General features: G+C 43.2%; 1 protein-coding gene across 4 annotated transcripts in view; it reads left to right on the top strand.

Moving 5' to 3' along the window:
• The window catches only part of SPTBN1 (spectrin beta, non-erythrocytic 1), a 220518-nt gene that overhangs the window by 185843 nt on the left and 18392 nt on the right, over nucleotides 1-16283 (top strand). For all 4 annotated transcript variants that reach the window (XM_032177256.2, XM_032177257.2, XM_032177260.2 and 1 more), the window contains 9 exons: nucleotides 2434-2524; nucleotides 7680-7826; nucleotides 9307-9570; nucleotides 10207-10431; nucleotides 10897-10986; nucleotides 11163-11444; nucleotides 12092-12222; nucleotides 13937-14141; nucleotides 14565-14939. In XM_032177256.2, the coding sequence (XP_032033147.1) occupies nucleotides 2434-2524; nucleotides 7680-7826; nucleotides 9307-9570; nucleotides 10207-10431; nucleotides 10897-10986; nucleotides 11163-11444; nucleotides 12092-12222; nucleotides 13937-14141; nucleotides 14565-14939 (1810 nt within the window). The remainder of the gene's footprint in view (nucleotides 1-2433; nucleotides 2525-7679; nucleotides 7827-9306; nucleotides 9571-10206; nucleotides 10432-10896; nucleotides 10987-11162; nucleotides 11445-12091; nucleotides 12223-13936; nucleotides 14142-14564; nucleotides 14940-16283) is intronic.

Raw genomic sequence — 16283 nt, 5'->3', positions numbered from 1 at the left:
TTGAATCCGTGATCCAACGTGGAGAGAATTTCCTGAGTTTCACTTTGCATGAATGATGTCTGTTGCACTAGTAAACCATTAAGCCACACTCACTTCTTTTAAGTGTTTTCTGAGTCAGCGGCAGTCCCAGATGCCTGCGTGGCTGTGTTTCACACCACACAAAGGCCGTTGTCACACCTGTGCATAGATCGGTGTCATTTGGACATGTGACTCTAAATCCTTGCCTCCTTCTTCCTATCTTGATGGTCCCACTATAAGAGAAAGGCTGTCTGGGCAGGTATCTGCTGGGCATGCATGAGAGTTGATTATATAAGAAATATATTCAGGATTCTGTCTGGTCATATTTCTCCCTTAATGAATCTTTCCAGTGTTTGAAGTTGCTGTCATTTCTGTTATTTCCGTGAGAGGCGAGGATGTGTGTCCTGTTGTTACTTTCTGGTATCTGGGATTCTTCCCTGCCACTGTAGGACTTAAATGAGATGCCATGCCAAAGGGAATGGAATCCTTTATCCCTTTGACTACGGGCAGGACTCCTGCATTTGTCACTAACTCCAATTCATATTACCTCCCTTCTAAAGATTTGTGTTCTTGAACTCTCCTAGAAATAGAACTGGAATTTGAGGGAAGGGAATTTCCTTTTGACATTCCTAACCCATCCACATTCTTAGATGACTAATTCTTTTTAGCCCAAATTCACTAACAATCTTTTATTTTTTTAATTTAATTTTGGGTTCTGATGATAGATGGCAATGACATAAAATGTCTCTGGCCTTTATTATTTTTTGTTGTTATAAACATTTTCAAGGGGAGAACTACTGCCCTTAATCCCATCTGTAGCATATGCCATTTAAGTGTTTGCTTTCTAACCTATGCCTTGGAGTTTTTTATCATTTAATATGTATAAACTCTTTTCATTTAGCATTATAGTATATCTTTCTACATTTGCATTTTGCCTATGTGGGATAAGCATGTTAAGATCCTTTTTCCTGATGCTGTGGAACTCCTTTCAACTTAAAAAAATTAAAAAGGCATTATTTGTATCTAACGTATGCCTAATAATATTTTTATTTACAATAATTGTATATAATACTGTAATTTACATAATATAAATTATATATGATGTTATAACATGTAAATATGTATAATTTCTACTCTTCTGTAGCCACTGGTACCTGCAGCAGCTATAGGGGCAGAGGGCTTTTCCCTTTGATTCTCCAGGCAGACAACGGCTGTGACACTGCATTGTCAGCAGCCACTGAGGGCTCGTGTGGTGCATGCATCTCTACTCTAAGATCTTTCTTTCTCCTAGGGAAGTTTCTTCAGACACCAGTCAGCAGCATGTGTTCACCAAGCTGCTCTTACTCAGCATGGTGGAGAATCCAAGACTGTGTGTTCTTCCTCATCCCTGCCTCAGGGTTTGGCGGATGGAGGAGAGACCTTGTGCAGGCACAGGCAGTGAGAAAATGCTCTAAGAATCAGAATGAAAACCCAACTCTCCTCAGTTGCACTCTGCCTTTATCCATCTTAATACCCTGAATATAGACTGGCTTTCTTGTTTAGGCAACTCAGGAAAATCAAGGAAGTATATGTGTGGCAGTGCTTTTGAATCCTCAGTGGGTCCTCCCCTATTGGAAATGAAGCTCTCTGCTACTGTAGTGGAGCCACCGGAAGGCAATCCTTTGCTAGGCATTCACGCTGCTATTTCTCAGTTTCCAGTCTGTAAGCCACTGGGTGCATGAAGCAAGTTTGCCAAAGAGTGCTGGCACCTTCACAGCAGGTGGGGAAGGAGCCAAGTAGGAAGCGAGCACCCCTTTACCTTAGTGTTTACCAAATTCAGCAGCTCTTTCCAGTTCTTACAAGTTATTTATTTAAGGTTTTGTGTTTCAACTTCTTTGAGCTTTAATTACCCTTATCAATTGATTAAAAGTGGGATTGAGTTAGTATATAGTCTTAGAGGTCTAAAAATTTTCATTCCTTTTTATTTTGGGTGAGTTTTTTTCAAGATGAGAAACTATTTATCAGGAAACATTTGTTTAAAGCCAGTTACATGATTATATATATTTTCTTAGCCTTGTATGTGTCACCCAGTTATGAGCTTCTTGAAAATAAGTTTCCAGTTCTCCCCCGGTGCCTAAAATAAGGACTTGTACAAAGCGTGTGCTCATATTTTTTTTTAACACCAGATTAGGAAGCACCAAATTTGTATAGATCATTTGACAGTATGTTTGGGCAGGTGTTTGGGTCTCTCTGGGACCATGGCTTACTCCTTTGGAGGATGCTAAAATCGCTTTATCTTGTCTCCACATTATTGAGAACTGCAAGCAAACTCTTTTTAGCATAGTTAGAAATTCAGGAAATAAATTGATTTGTATTCTGTATTTCAAGATTCTCTACTTTCTTTTTTAAAAATTATTTTTGTTACCATTCTAATAGACATAGGAAGAATCGTGAAACAGCCAGTGAACTTTTGATGAGGTTGAAGGACAACAGGGATCTACAGAAATTCCTGCAAGATTGTCAAGAGGTATGTTGCTCTTTCATCCCTCTATTCCTGGGTTCCAGTAATAGCAATTGCCAACCAGCATTTAGCACAAGAGCCTTTTGAATTATAAAATTAATGAAACCAGAAATCCGTAGCACCCATTTGACTCGCAGGCAGGGATGTGTGGCACTTCATCAGTTCTCCAGCTTACAAGCTACCGCTTAATTAGATCATTATAATCTAGAATATTATATTAATAGTATAGTACTGCACTCTTCATTACAGTAGACACCAGCCACAATGTCTTTATCATTGGTTGGCTATTTCATTTTAAATTAACTATAATTACATAAAACTAAGAGCGTAGTTCTTCCATCACTAGCTGTATTTTAAGTGCTCAGTAGCCAACTTTGACCAGTGGCTACCACGTTGGACAACACAGATATAGAACATTTCTATCATCAAAGGAAGTTCTATTGGATATTGATGTCCTAGAATATTGTGCAACCTAGAAGTATTTAGTGTCATGTTTTCACTCTTTAAAGCAATGTACATTTCAATGGTATGGAAGGAAAGAACTAAAGGGAACTGAAACTGGCTACCAAGTAAGAAGCAGAGATTTTCAAAATACAAATTAGTTTCTTATTCACTTAAGACCTTCATGTATCCATCTTTCAGGCTCTTCCCATGTGCATCTAACATGCAAAGAGCAGTAATGCTGATTCCAAGCACCAAGTTTTAATGTGGTATTAATCTGATGATCATTGTACTATTTCATGCTCTTCTGATACATGCACAAACTTTGAAAACTAAAGTTGACCAGAAAAAAGTAGTTTCTCTGCACGCTAGTTGGAGAATAGCATCTAGCTGATTTCACGTGTGAGTTCATGAGCACACCATATTTCTCTGTCTGCCGGAGAAAAACAGACTCAGCCCTCTCTGGTTTATTAAAATAAAAATCCTCAGGCAAAAATGGGGTGAGGAATATCCACATAAAGCTGCAGGAACCTTGATGGGGGTAGAATCAGGTCATATGCTGAGAATACAACTCCAATCATCACAAACACCCTGCATGCAAATGTGTGACTGTGCATTAAAAGAAATACAGCTCCAATGACAGCTGCATTAGGTCACGTATGACAGAAGCAATCCTTTGCATCCGTTAAACTGCTGTCTTACTGTGAATCTTGCAATATGCTCTTGCAGCAAAACCTTAAGAAGGAAAGCCCCTAAACTATGAAGCTTAGGGTCTGTCAGCTTTAAGCACCACATTGATGAATCTAGGTCTCTGGGGGATTTGCCCGGAGCCAGACAGGCTGAAGACAAGAGTGCCTCTTCTGAGTGACACGCAAGCATTAGTAACCCATTTGAATAGGATACTCACTTACAGAGGCATTCGTGTCCCAAGACAGGGCATAGAAGAGAGTAATGGGATCTAAAGTTAGCTATGTGGAGTTGCCTAGTGTGCTGCAGTAATACCAGTTGCCATTTTTCACTGGAGGGAGTAAAAGGGATGAAGAGGTGTTTGCAGCTTGGGCTGTGCCTTCCACAGATTGGTAGTCCCTGTTTCACCTTGAGAAACCATCTGTGACTCCCTGTAACCTCAGCCCATATTCCTGGGGATAGGGGGATCAATGGGATCCCACACTCCTGCTTTTAAAGGGCAAGTTAATAAGATGAAATTCATTTACCTAACCATGGTAAAGCTCAAGTTAAATCTGAGAAAAAGAAGACCAGGGAGTGAGCACATGAGTGGCCAGGGGAACCCTTGAGAGAAACCCATTTGTATTTGAAATTTCCAGTCTCTTATTTTCCACTGACATATGTAGATTTCATAAGTAGACATGTATGGAAAAAGTAAGTAGATAAAGTTATAGTTCTTTCTGATGGAATCACAGGAAATGGTCAGTCTTAATAGGTCTTTAGATCTTTGTTTCCACTTGCTCTAAATTAGCATCCCTGGTTATGAGGAGTTCTCTCCTCCACATACACCTTGGCTGAGCTCCAGTGATTATGAGGCATGCCCAGGGGCTCTGTCTTCTGTGACTTCTCCTCAAAGGACACAGGAAGGTTTGGGTGGGGCTTTTTACGTCCAGGAGACGATTTGCAGATCTCCATGTGACTGCTCTGCAAACTCATCCTGGTTTATCCTGTCTTCCCTTTTCCTGCCTGTCTCTCCTTGAGCCACATTAAAAGTTAGTACAGCCATAGTGTCTGTGGGAGGTGTTGGGTGTCCCACCCCAGCATGTATAGTCTCTGCATGGTTGGTGGAATTTAGGTCAAGCTTGGGGGCTCTAAAACCCTTGGTATAGTACTATAATCAAAAGGGTGATACAGTCATTGGCTATAAACTTTACCATCATTCAGCCTTATTAAAATACACCCCTTTTAAGCCAGAATCTTTTGAGAATGGCGTTTATGTGTGGACCAGCCCTACGTTTGATAATCTACCTGTCGTTCTGGTAGATATTTACAGAGCACTCAGAGGTCAAATTTAATATTATTACAGGATGTTGGTATTGTTCAAGGTATGGAGAATCCAGGGGTTTGTCTCTTCGTTCAGTTTCCTTCCTTGTTGGGTGCCTTGGTTAGAGAAGGTGTGGATTGTAAGATATGCCCCTATTACCACCCCCGCAAATACCGCCTAGATGAGGACAACTATTGTACCAGCAATACAGTATGCTGGCATATACAGTATGCTGGAATGAGCAGGGACCCTCCTATTCCCAGTTACAGTGGAAAGATAGAGACCATCATCATCTTTGTAGTGGTTTGGTTTTGTTTTGTTTGAGACAGAGTCTCGCTCTGTTGCCCAGGCTGGAGTACAGTGATGGGGTCTCAGCTCACTACAGCCCCCACCTCCTGGGTTCAAGCAAGTCTCCTACCTCAGCCTTCCAAGTAGCTGGGATTCCAGGCGCACGCCACCACACCCAGCTCACCCAGCTAGTTTTTGTATTTTTAGTAGAGATGAGATTTCACCCTATTGGCCAGGCTGGTCTTGAACTCCTGGCCTCAAGTGATCCACCCGCCTTGGCCTCCCAAAGTGCTGGGATTACAGGTGTGGGCCACCACGCCTGGCCTGTAGTGTTATTTTAATGTGATGTCCTGAAAAATGAATGAATGATTTTAAAGGTATTCCTTTTGTGTTGTGTCTCCTCACACTACACCACCTATTTTCTGGAACTGATTTTTATTTTTCCAGGAAGGCAGTATATCTACATGTGTCTGGTACAGGGATGTGAGTTAGTCCTTTACTGTTAGCTTAATTCAACGATCAAAGCATTTTTTCCTTATCTTTTTCCAATCTGCACAGTGTTCTTTTCTGCAGAGAATGAGTAAATTCTTAAATGACCTTTGTAAATGCCTACAAATAATAACTGTAGCTTTGGTTGCAGAATGCTGATGAACTAGCAAGTTCCGTAGATCCATTTCATTGTGCTGTATCGCATGATGCTTTATCTGTAGGATGATGTGTTCAGCAAAGAGCAGATTTGTATATAAGCCTCTGATTTTTATGTAGTGCTCTCTCTCTCTCTTTTTAATCCCTCTTGGGTAGGTGGTTATGAATAGTGAAAATATGTGAATGTCCTTGGCACTTTGAATCAATAAATGCCATCTATTTTGTGTGTGTGTACAGAATACTGGGAAAAATTTTGTCATTAAGTTTTACTTTAACTTCTTTTCCCCTAAGATTGAATGGCCATAGTCTTTCAGATTTTAGCTGCCCAGGTAACTGGAACATAGATAATTCCGAGTAGGAAGTATGTGCCTTTATTGTGTAATAGATCCATGGTCTTTGATGACAAAGGGCTTTATGAGATTTGCTAGTTTTTCCCTCAACAAAGAGTGACATCAAAAATCTCACTACCTTTTGCTTTTAACCCCCTCCTGCCCCCGCCCCCTGCCACATTCCCTGCGTGGTGAATAGCCTGAGAAAGGTAGGGACAGTGCCCAGGAGTTCACCCACTTTCAGAGCCAGGGGGCTCCTGTGACCCACATTGCTCTCCTTGGCATCGTTTCCAAAAAACAAATCTTGGGGAGCCTTTCCTGGCAGCAGCCCACAGCGGGAGTGGAAGGGCCTTGGAGATGTTAATTCTGTAAGTACTTCTACTAGTTTTATGTGTCACTTCTAGATCTTCATTGGTAGAACCATGAAGGATTTAAGGTGCCAATTTGTTGTGACAATAACTGGTGTAAAGGTGGGCTTCTCTCAGGAGAAGGGACATGGTCCTTTCAGTTGGTTGCTTCTGATTCCAGGCTGGCTCTGCATTCTTTTGTGTATCTCCAGCCTGGGCAAACAAAAAGCTCTTCCTAGGTTAGCAAAGCAAATGGGGTGGGAATCAGGACTCTGGCATGGCCCTTACAGGCAGGCAGTAATGAGCCAGGGCCGATTTGGGATGGAAGCCAGCAAAAGTGGGTCTGGGCCTGGCGTTTGGCTGACCCCGGTAAGAGAGCTCCTTTCTCAGGTCTGTTAGCGGCCGTTAGCCTTTGTGTGGGTCTCCAGAGTTCAGATCCAAGCAGACATGTTGAGTCTCAAAATCAAGTCCTGTGAAGTGTTCTTGGTGTGAATGAAAGGTTCTTTAGAGAACTAGAGGCTATAGAAAAAGAGGTGAAGGTGACTCAAACTTGAAGGAAACATTGAAGGGGCATCATTGTTGCCTTAGCCCTACAGTGAGCAAGTTATTTATGCCTTTTTGCATTCCCTTCGATGCACCCACAAAAAGAGGGAGGTAATAAATAAGTAGTTTTTTTTTTTTTTTTTTAATAAAAAGAACTAAGAGAGTAAGAAGGATTGCCAAATGGAGTAAAAGTCAATCATGATTAACATGGTATAGCTGACACAGTATTTGGAAGAGAAAAAGAGTCGTGTCTTGGACTGGTTAGGGCAGAATTTTAAACACGGGCCTTTTGTGGGGAAATTTCAGTTATGAGTGCCAAACAGTTTGAAAACTGGCTTATAGAGCTTTTGTACTTTGGAATGAATGTTAGATACAGTTTGGAGCAGAGCTCAGGTACAAGCTGCATCTAATGGACACCTGTCATGATGGGTCAGAGTTGTGAAGTTAAATATTTGGTTGTCTATCACCATGGAAACGTGTGTAGTATGCATAATATGACATAAACACAACCCTTTCCAGGTGGAAAAAAGGCTGATATCTAGGATCACAATCTCTGAATCCTTCTGATCTTTCCCTAGCTGTCTCTCTGGATCAATGAGAAGATGCTCACAGCCCAGGACATGTCTTATGATGAAGCCAGAAATCTGCACAGTAAATGGTTGAAGCATCAAGCATTTATGGCAGAACTTGCATCCAACAAAGAATGGCTTGACAAAATCGAGAAGGTAGGTTAAAACATTTGATGTGGCCATGGTGAGAAAACAAACAGGGTAGTAATAAACTCCTTTTTATTTAGCACATTTTCCAGCACTTCTGATCTTATCTGTACATTTACGTAAGTTACACAGCCAGTAATAGCTCCCTTTGCACTTACGGGTTCCTGACTTCAACCCATCGAAAGGGAAAAAGCAGAAACCCAACCAGATAGTAGAAAATGCTTGATTTATCTTAAAATGAATACTAGGCATTTAGTTTCTGTTGTGCCTCTCATCTGCTGTTGCTGATGGGCTGTGAGCTCTCATGCAGAGATTCCACTGTCTTGATCATATTATTTGTGTTGCACTGTGACAGATTGCACATAATTTTAAATATATACATGTTTTTTTAAATTGCTTTTTCCTGTGAGACTACTGTATACCAGGCACTATAATAATTATTATGATGTGTTATTCTGGCACAGAGAGATTCTGGGCAGCATAACTGAGGATGAATGTGGAGTTTCTCACCCCTCCCTTCTCTCCTTTTAGACTTTTTTTTTTTTTTTTTTAGAGACAGAGTCTTGCTCTGTCGCCCAGGCTGGAGTGCAGTGAAGCAATCTCGGCTCACTGCAAGCTCCGCCTCCCGGGTTCACGCCATTCTCCTGCCTCAGCCTCCTGAGTAGCTGGGACTACAGGCGCCCGCCACCACGCCCAGCTAATTTTTGTATTTTTAGTAGAGACGGGGTTTCACCGTGTTAGCCAGGATGGTCTCGATCTCCTGACCTCGTGATCCACCCGCCTCGGCCTCCCAAAGTGCTGGGATTACAGGCATGAGCCACCACGCCCAGCCTCCTTTTAGACTTTTTATATTGTTTCAGATTCTTCATGGTTAAAATAATGTGTTGGCAGGGCATGGTGGCTCATGCCTGTAATCCCAGCACTTTGGGAGGCCAAGGCGGATGGATCACTTGAGGCCAGGAGTTTCAGACCAGCTTGGCCAACATGGTGAAACCCCATCTCTATGAAGCATACAAAAATACCCAGGCCTGGTGGTGTGTGCCTGTAATCCCAGCTACTGGGGAGACTGAGGCATGAGCCCAGGAGGCAGAGGTTGCAGTGAGCTGAGATCATGCCACTGTACTTCAGCCTGGGTGACAGAACGAGACCCTGTCTCAATATAATAACAATAATAATAATAATAATGTGTTGTATATCATCTTTGGTCATGGAGTAGAGGGGATGAAGTCAGGTTATTAGCATTCAGTATTCCGTTGCCCCAGCTGAAACTGTTTCAGCATGTAACATTTTTTGCTTCATTCCCATGAAACCCATTAATGTACACAGCCCAGGTCATTGTTGATTTTATTGAGCAGTAACTTCATGTGGAAAGACTGTGTGTGTTGAATGAATGGTTAAATCACAGATCAAATGTCCTAGGTTTGTTTTTCACAGTGACATTTTTTCTGTAGCACTGTTTATTTACAACCATGTTGGTTTTGTTTTCCAGGAAGGAATGCAGCTCATTTCAGAAAAGCCTGAGACGGAAGCTGTGGTAAAGGAGAAACTCACTGGTTTACATAAAATGTGGGAAGTCCTTGAATCCACTACCCAGACCAAGGCCCAGCGGCTCTTTGATGCAAACAAGGCCGAACTTTTCACCCAGAGCTGTGCAGATCTAGACAAATGGCTGCACGGCCTGGAGAGTCAGATTCAGTCTGATGACTACGGCAAAGACCTGACCAGTGTCAATATCCTGCTGAAAAAGCAACAGGCAAGTGGACAAGCCATCAGGGACTTGGGTGTATTTCTGTTTTACAGCCATAGTCCTTAGAGTCTTTTCTCACCCACTGCATTATCAGTAGTCCACCTTCCATGGGAAGGCATTTTTAACCCAGAAAAGTACTTGCTCTAACAGCATCATAGAACATTTCCAGAATAGAAAGACACTTGTCCAGACTAGAAAGACACAGTATTAGGAGTATTGGGTGTTGGCTGTCTGTGTATGGGATTGATAATTTTCTTAGTTAGTGGGTATTATCACCATTTAACAGTTAAATAAATATCTCATTCAATTCTGCATTTTACACGAAAGAAATATTCACATACTTTGTTGTTTAATATCTTGATTTGTGACAGTTATCTGAGTTGTTCAAGACACTTTATAGATAATAAAAATAACTTTATATTACATCACCATAGAGGGCTTTAAGGGCAAGTGAATTTACCTCAGATTTACTTGAAAACAGTTCCATTGATGTTGAAAAGCAAGTCAGTGGCAAAATCTTCGAGTGGCTCCCATGACTGGCTTTGCAGTGTGGCCAAGTCCCAGGCCCAGCAGTTCTGCTTAGAGCCAGTCACTGCAAAAGATAGACTCTGCTGAGCGCTGAGGCTGCTTCTCTGCCCTCAGATGCTGGAGAATCAGATGGAAGTGCGGAAGAAGGAGATCGAAGAGCTTCAAAGCCAAGCCCAGGCCCTGAGTCAGGAAGGGAAGAGCACCGACGAGGTGGACAGCAAGCGCCTCACCGTGCAGACCAAGTTCATGGAGTTGCTGGAGCCCTTGAACGAGAGGAAGCATAACCTGCTGGCCTCCAAAGAGATCCATCAGTTCAACAGGGATGTGGAGGACGAGATCGTGAGTCGACCCCTGCTGCACACATGGCTTTTCCACAAGCCGCCTTGCCTGTGCTAAAGCCCACATTCTCATTTCTCAGTCAACCTCACCTTGGGCCACGTTGGCAAGCTGAGCTGCCAAAGTCCACGCTCTGGATGGTCTAAAGTTTCTTTCCCCTTTCACCCTAAATGCAACTCCATTGTTCCTCTCACGTTATCTAGGGATACTCTAGGATTTTAATGCCCTAAAACAGACTTTTTAAAAGTAATGAGGACTCACAGTGAGTTTGACCTTGAGGATGAGGTAAAGTTGGAAAGACTCTCCCTAGCCCTGTCTCGGAGAACAAGGGCATGCTTCCCCAGACAGCCCTCCCAAAGGGGCTGAGCACTCTCTGAAGCTCACCCTTGCTGTCCCTCACTGCTCTTGTTTGTGTCATATATTTGTTCCTCTGAGTGGATCTGACCACTTATTTACAATTCTTCCCAGTTGTGGGTTGGTGAGAGGATGCCTTTGGCAACTTCCACGGATCATGGCCACAACCTCCAGACTGTGCAGCTGTTAATAAAGAAAAATCAGGTAAGCCTTTCTGCTCGGGCTAGTTCTGTCTGATAAATAATTGCTGTAAATTATGAGACTGAGAATGGCAGAGAGCTTTGAAGCCTTGCGATTTCTTTTTGGCCCTAACAGCTTGACATAAGCAGCAGACGGTTGCCATTTAGCAAGCCTTTGTGTGTATTTTCCGCTCCCTCCAGACCCTCCAGAAAGAAATCCAGGGACACCAGCCTCGCATTGACGACATCTTTGAGAGGAGCCAAAACATCGTCACTGACAGCAGCAGCCTCAACGCTGAGGCCATCAGACAGAGGCTTGCCGACCTGAAGCAGCTGTGGGGTCTCCTCATTGAGGAGACAGAGAAACGCCACAGGCGGCTGGAGGAGGCGCACAGGGCCCAGCAGTACTACTTTGACGCTGCTGAAGCCGAAGCCTGGATGAGCGAGCAGGAGCTGTACATGATGTCAGAGGAGAAGGCCAAGGTGAGAGGAGGCGGGAAGCATCCCTGTCCCAGGAGAGCCTCAGATTCAAACCCTGAGCTTACTTTCTGCTGGCGGCTCTGTCTTTATAAAAACTTCACTTGTAGCCTTTGAGTGTTAAGGGCATGAAGGTTTCTGAAATCCAGCTGCTGGTTTCCCTTTGGTGCAGTATTTTCTTATCTGAATCCTAGTGTGCCATTAAGAACAGGTTCATCCTTTCATCTTTGAAATATGCCAGAGTCCGTCCTGCTGTCTATTTATAGGTTCCCTAAACTTTACAAAATACAGGATGGCTTGGAGACAATTCAAAAGTATTGCAAGGTTCCAGGAATGCTGTCATTTACATACCTGATGGACCTTGAGGAATTCCAGCGAACCAGGCACACTTGGTCTGCCCAAGCTTTTCTCTGAGAGGGGCCCTGCTCGTTCTGCGTTCTCCTTGTGTTTATCTTCTGCACAGGCTTCTGTGGTCCATTCCATATGGAAGCTCTTGGAATACTTATGTGTTCCACTCTCCGTACTGCACCTCTGGAGTTTTTCTTTCTATTGATCCTTCCTCCTACCCTGCTGAGCAGCTGGTCTGTCGCGCCTTAAGGTGGTGTAGGGCCAGAGAGGACAGCTATGGTTGTGATGTTCTACTGTCTTTGCAGGATGAGCAGAGTGCTGTCTCCATGTTGAAGAAGCACCAGATCTTAGAACAAGCTGTGGAGGACTATGCAGAGACCGTGCATCAGCTCTCCAAGACCAGCCGGGCCCTGGTGGCCGACAGCCATCCTGAAAGGTGAGTGCTGCTTCATGAGTGTGAGACCTGGCTCTCGATTCCTCTCAGTGAGGGTCTCTTGCTAACCCCCACCAAAAGAAAATGTCAGCATTCATCATGACTTGCTGGTAAGGCAAATCTTTGAGAAGCATTTTTAAAACAGACCCATCATTTAAAACATCCTATCATGATTATGATGGGTGAACTGTTATATTAGGAAATTGCTCTTGTGGTTTAAATATCTCCTGTTGGCCAAGGCTCTCCTGAAAGAATATTGGTGTCATGAGTCAAAAGTACAGGTTGACTAGGCTGGGCAGTCAACGTAAAGTGGCTTACACTTGTAATCCCAGCACTTTACCAAACCAAGGTGGGAGGATTGCTCGAGCCCAGGGGGCCAAAGACCAATCTCGGCAATGTGGCGAAACCTCATCTCTACAAAAAATACGAAAATCAGCTGGGTGTGGTGGCACATGTCTGTACTACTCAGCTACTCAGGAGGCTGAGGTTGGGAGGATGGTTTGAGTCCAGGAGTTTGAGGCCACAGTGAACCATGATCACACTGCTGCACTCCAGCCTGGGTGACAGAGTGAGACCTTGTCTCAAAAAAATAAAAATGATCAGAAGTACAGGTTGACTTGCATGGTGGATACAGATAGTCATAGCAGTTACCCTTGGGTTGAAAAAGTCATCCAGTTTAGGAAAGTAATTACTAGTTTTAAGAGGAGCATTAGACAAGAATGCATGGACATGTAAAATGAAGGGGCTCCCCGGAAGAACAAAGGGATAACACCTCCAAACTCTTAGATACCAAGTGATTAGAACACCTTTGAGGAAAAAAAGGTGAGTGTGGTACTCATCAGGCCCCTGTATTAACTTCCAAAGCAGTCATTTTAGGCCTTTTGTGTAAATGCCTTTTATGACTTGGAAAGGAATTGGCCTTGTGCATCTAACCAGGGCAGGTTAGGGGAGATGAGGTCAGTGGCTCTGTTGGTGTAGGAGGTTCTTAAGATGTTCATGATCAGGATTCCCAGGAAAGTGGCCTTCCTAGTCTCCAGGGATAGGCACCAACATGTCCTTGTCTCTGATATTCTGGTTTGTAGACCATCACTCTGGGGAGAAGTTGGAGGGAGGGGGATTCAGTCTCCTGACTGTGCACTTGGGACTCATGAGATGGAGCAGCTGGTCCAGCCCTCCTAACAAGGATGGGCACTCAGCCCAGAGAAGGTAGAGGGCCGTGCGTGCCACACTGGCTGTGTCATTTGTCCCTCTGGCAGCATGGTACTAGAGAATGCAAGACCACTCTGGATTTTGCATTAACTTTTTTCTTTTGCCACCTTCCTGACTGGGAAGATTTTGCATTAACTTTTAACATCAAAGGAAATCCTGATTTGCAGAGCCAGAGGTGCACAGAGAATTTCTCCCTTTCCCCGCTAAATTCGCCTACCCCCACTATTCACTGCAGCAGAGTGAGGCACTACCCATCCCTAGTGTAATAGTAGGGGTAGGCGAATTTAGTTTACACATTGGCCCTTTTGTTTACATATTGGCTCTTCATGACTTCAAACTGTGGCCAATTTCAGAGTTTTATTTTTCATGCTAAGTGGGTGAACCAGAGTTTCCTTTGAGAAATATGATGTAATATGCTCTCCCATTATCTCCACCTCATTTGTTTTTCCCCTGAAGAAAATTGACATTTAAGATCCTTTTTCTCCCCATTGCTGCTTTTCTTTTTCAGTGAGCGCATTAGCATGCGGCAGTCCAAAGTGGATAAACTGTACGCTGGTCTGAAAGACCTTGCTGAAGAGAGAAGAGGCAAGCTGGATGAGAGACACAGGTTATTCCAGCTCAACCGGGAGGTGGACGACCTGGAGCAGTGGATCGCTGAGAGGGAGGTGGTCGCAGGGTCCCATGAACTGGGACAGGACTATGAGCATGTCACGGCAAGTACTTGAGGCAGTGCATGAGTTGGTTGTGCAGTAAGCGATGGTGTGGAAGGCCATTTGCATTCCTTATCTGTGAGCAGATAAGATGCCCTGGACTCCATTCAGAGGTCTTGGGGTTTAGTTTTAAGGTGGTGTTTCTTTTATAAGCAGGTGACTTGCATTTAGGTTGGCTAACCTCTCTGTGCACCCCTTCCTCCGGTAGTAAAAGGAGATGGAGATAGTGCCTCACTCTGCTGCAGTAAGCAAGAAGGAAACACAGTTGCTAAGAGGTTCTCAAGCTAAGATCTTTTGTTCTTAAGTCATGAGTATTATTGGCTACATCTTGCTTAGAGGCAGTTTCTTTCCAAAGGGTATTCATGTGATCAAGAAATACAGAGTTCACAGTGGGCTCCCTGATTTCCTTACCCATCCCCGTTCCAGATGTTACAAGAACGATTCCGGGAGTTTGCCCGAGACACCGGGAACATTGGGCAGGAGCGCGTGGACACGGTCAATCACATGGCAGATGAGCTCATCAACTCTGGACATTCAGATGCCGCCACCATCGCTGAATGGAAGGACGGCCTCAATGAAGCCTGGGCCGACCTCCTGGAGCTCATTGACACAAGAACACAGATTCTTGCCGCTTCCTATGAACTGCACAAGTTTTACCATGATGCCAAGGAGATCTTTGGGCGTATACAGGATAAACACAAGAAACTCCCTGAGGAGCTTGGGAGAGATCAGAATACAGTGGAGACGTTACAGAGAATGCACACTACATTTGAGCATGACATCCAGGCTCTGGGCACACAGGTGGGTAGGGCAGCCACCCAGGGGTGCTGGGAGGCTTTTTCTCCATAGAACATCTTTGGGCATCTGTAAGTATCTCCCTGTTCCTTGGCTCTTCAAAAGAATTGCCCCAATTAAGCACATACATGTACCCACTTCGTAGTAGTGCTCCATTTGGGAGAACTTATCAGTCCATAAGGTCTATGTTTGCCACATTTGTGAACATTAGATGAGTGCCTCCATGATTAAAATAAATAAACCGGCTGCATACACAGACATTTGCAAGTTATAGGCCTCAGCAAGTGTTTTTATTATGTTAGCATATCTGTCCAGAACAATTTCCAAAATAATACCTTACTATTTTTCCTCAACCAGGTTCTAAGTTATATGTCTGGAAAAAGAAAAAACAGGATTCTGACATTTTATCATGCCTCGTCCCCAGTATAAAATGACTGGCACTAAGACTTTGTTTAAAAGATGTTTGACAAAGTAGTAACAATATAACAGAATCTAGTGTAATCACTCTAGTTTCCTTTCTGATTTCTGCACAGTTTCTTGTTTAGTCTTATGCCTTTTAGTTGAAAAACAAATTGTTTTTTTTTCTTCTAAGTTTCATGGCCCTAGAGAAGAAGCCAATTTTATTAAAGATTGTTATCTCTGATTATGTTAAGGGTTCTTGTTGTTAGGAGTATATTGAGTATCTAAGTTATCTCAGCTTTTTCTGTTAAAAGCCAAATAATAAGTATTTTCAGCTTTATGAGATACATACTCTCTGTTGCAGCTCTGCCCTCTGTCATTGTAGCATAAAGCAGCCATAGACAGAAGATGAATGAGCGTAGCTGTGTTCCAATAAATCTTTATTTACAGAAACAGGCCACCCAGATATGGCCTTGGGCTGACCCAGTCTAGTGCCTCAATCTCTAAATAGCTTTGGTAAACTTTGGGATTTGTTCTGTGAAGGGACTACCTTGATAGTTGTTCTCTCTCACTTCCTTCCCCTTAATTCTTAATTCCTGTCACTATGACAGCAAGTTTAATTTACCTCTCTAAGCTTTGGTTCCCTAATAGTTTAAGGATTGAGGTGTAAAACATATGACATAGTGAGATCTCTAGAAATGTTTTCTAATTATTATTATAGAACAAAAGTTTAGGGAAACATGGGATACCTAAAGATAGAATTAGAAAACACTTTAACAACATAGGTCTTTCCTCTGCACCTCTAAAATCATTTACTTTTAGAACTGCAAGACACTTGAGAGAGAGTTAAGTTGCTCTCTCATTTTTTCATTAAATCCCTTCGCCTCATCAGACTTGGAGATGAGGAAGCCCAAGGAGGGTCTTGGAACATCCAGGGTGGGAATCTAGTCC

This window comes from Hylobates moloch, unplaced genomic scaffold (assembly GCF_009828535.3).
Source record: "Hylobates moloch isolate HMO894 unplaced genomic scaffold, HMol_V3 SCAFFOLD_15, whole genome shotgun sequence".
Lineage (NCBI taxonomy): Eukaryota > Metazoa > Chordata > Mammalia > Primates > Hylobatidae > Hylobates > Hylobates moloch.
Note: the sequence above shows the minus strand (reverse complement) of the source record. Positions and strands in the feature narration are given on the sequence as shown.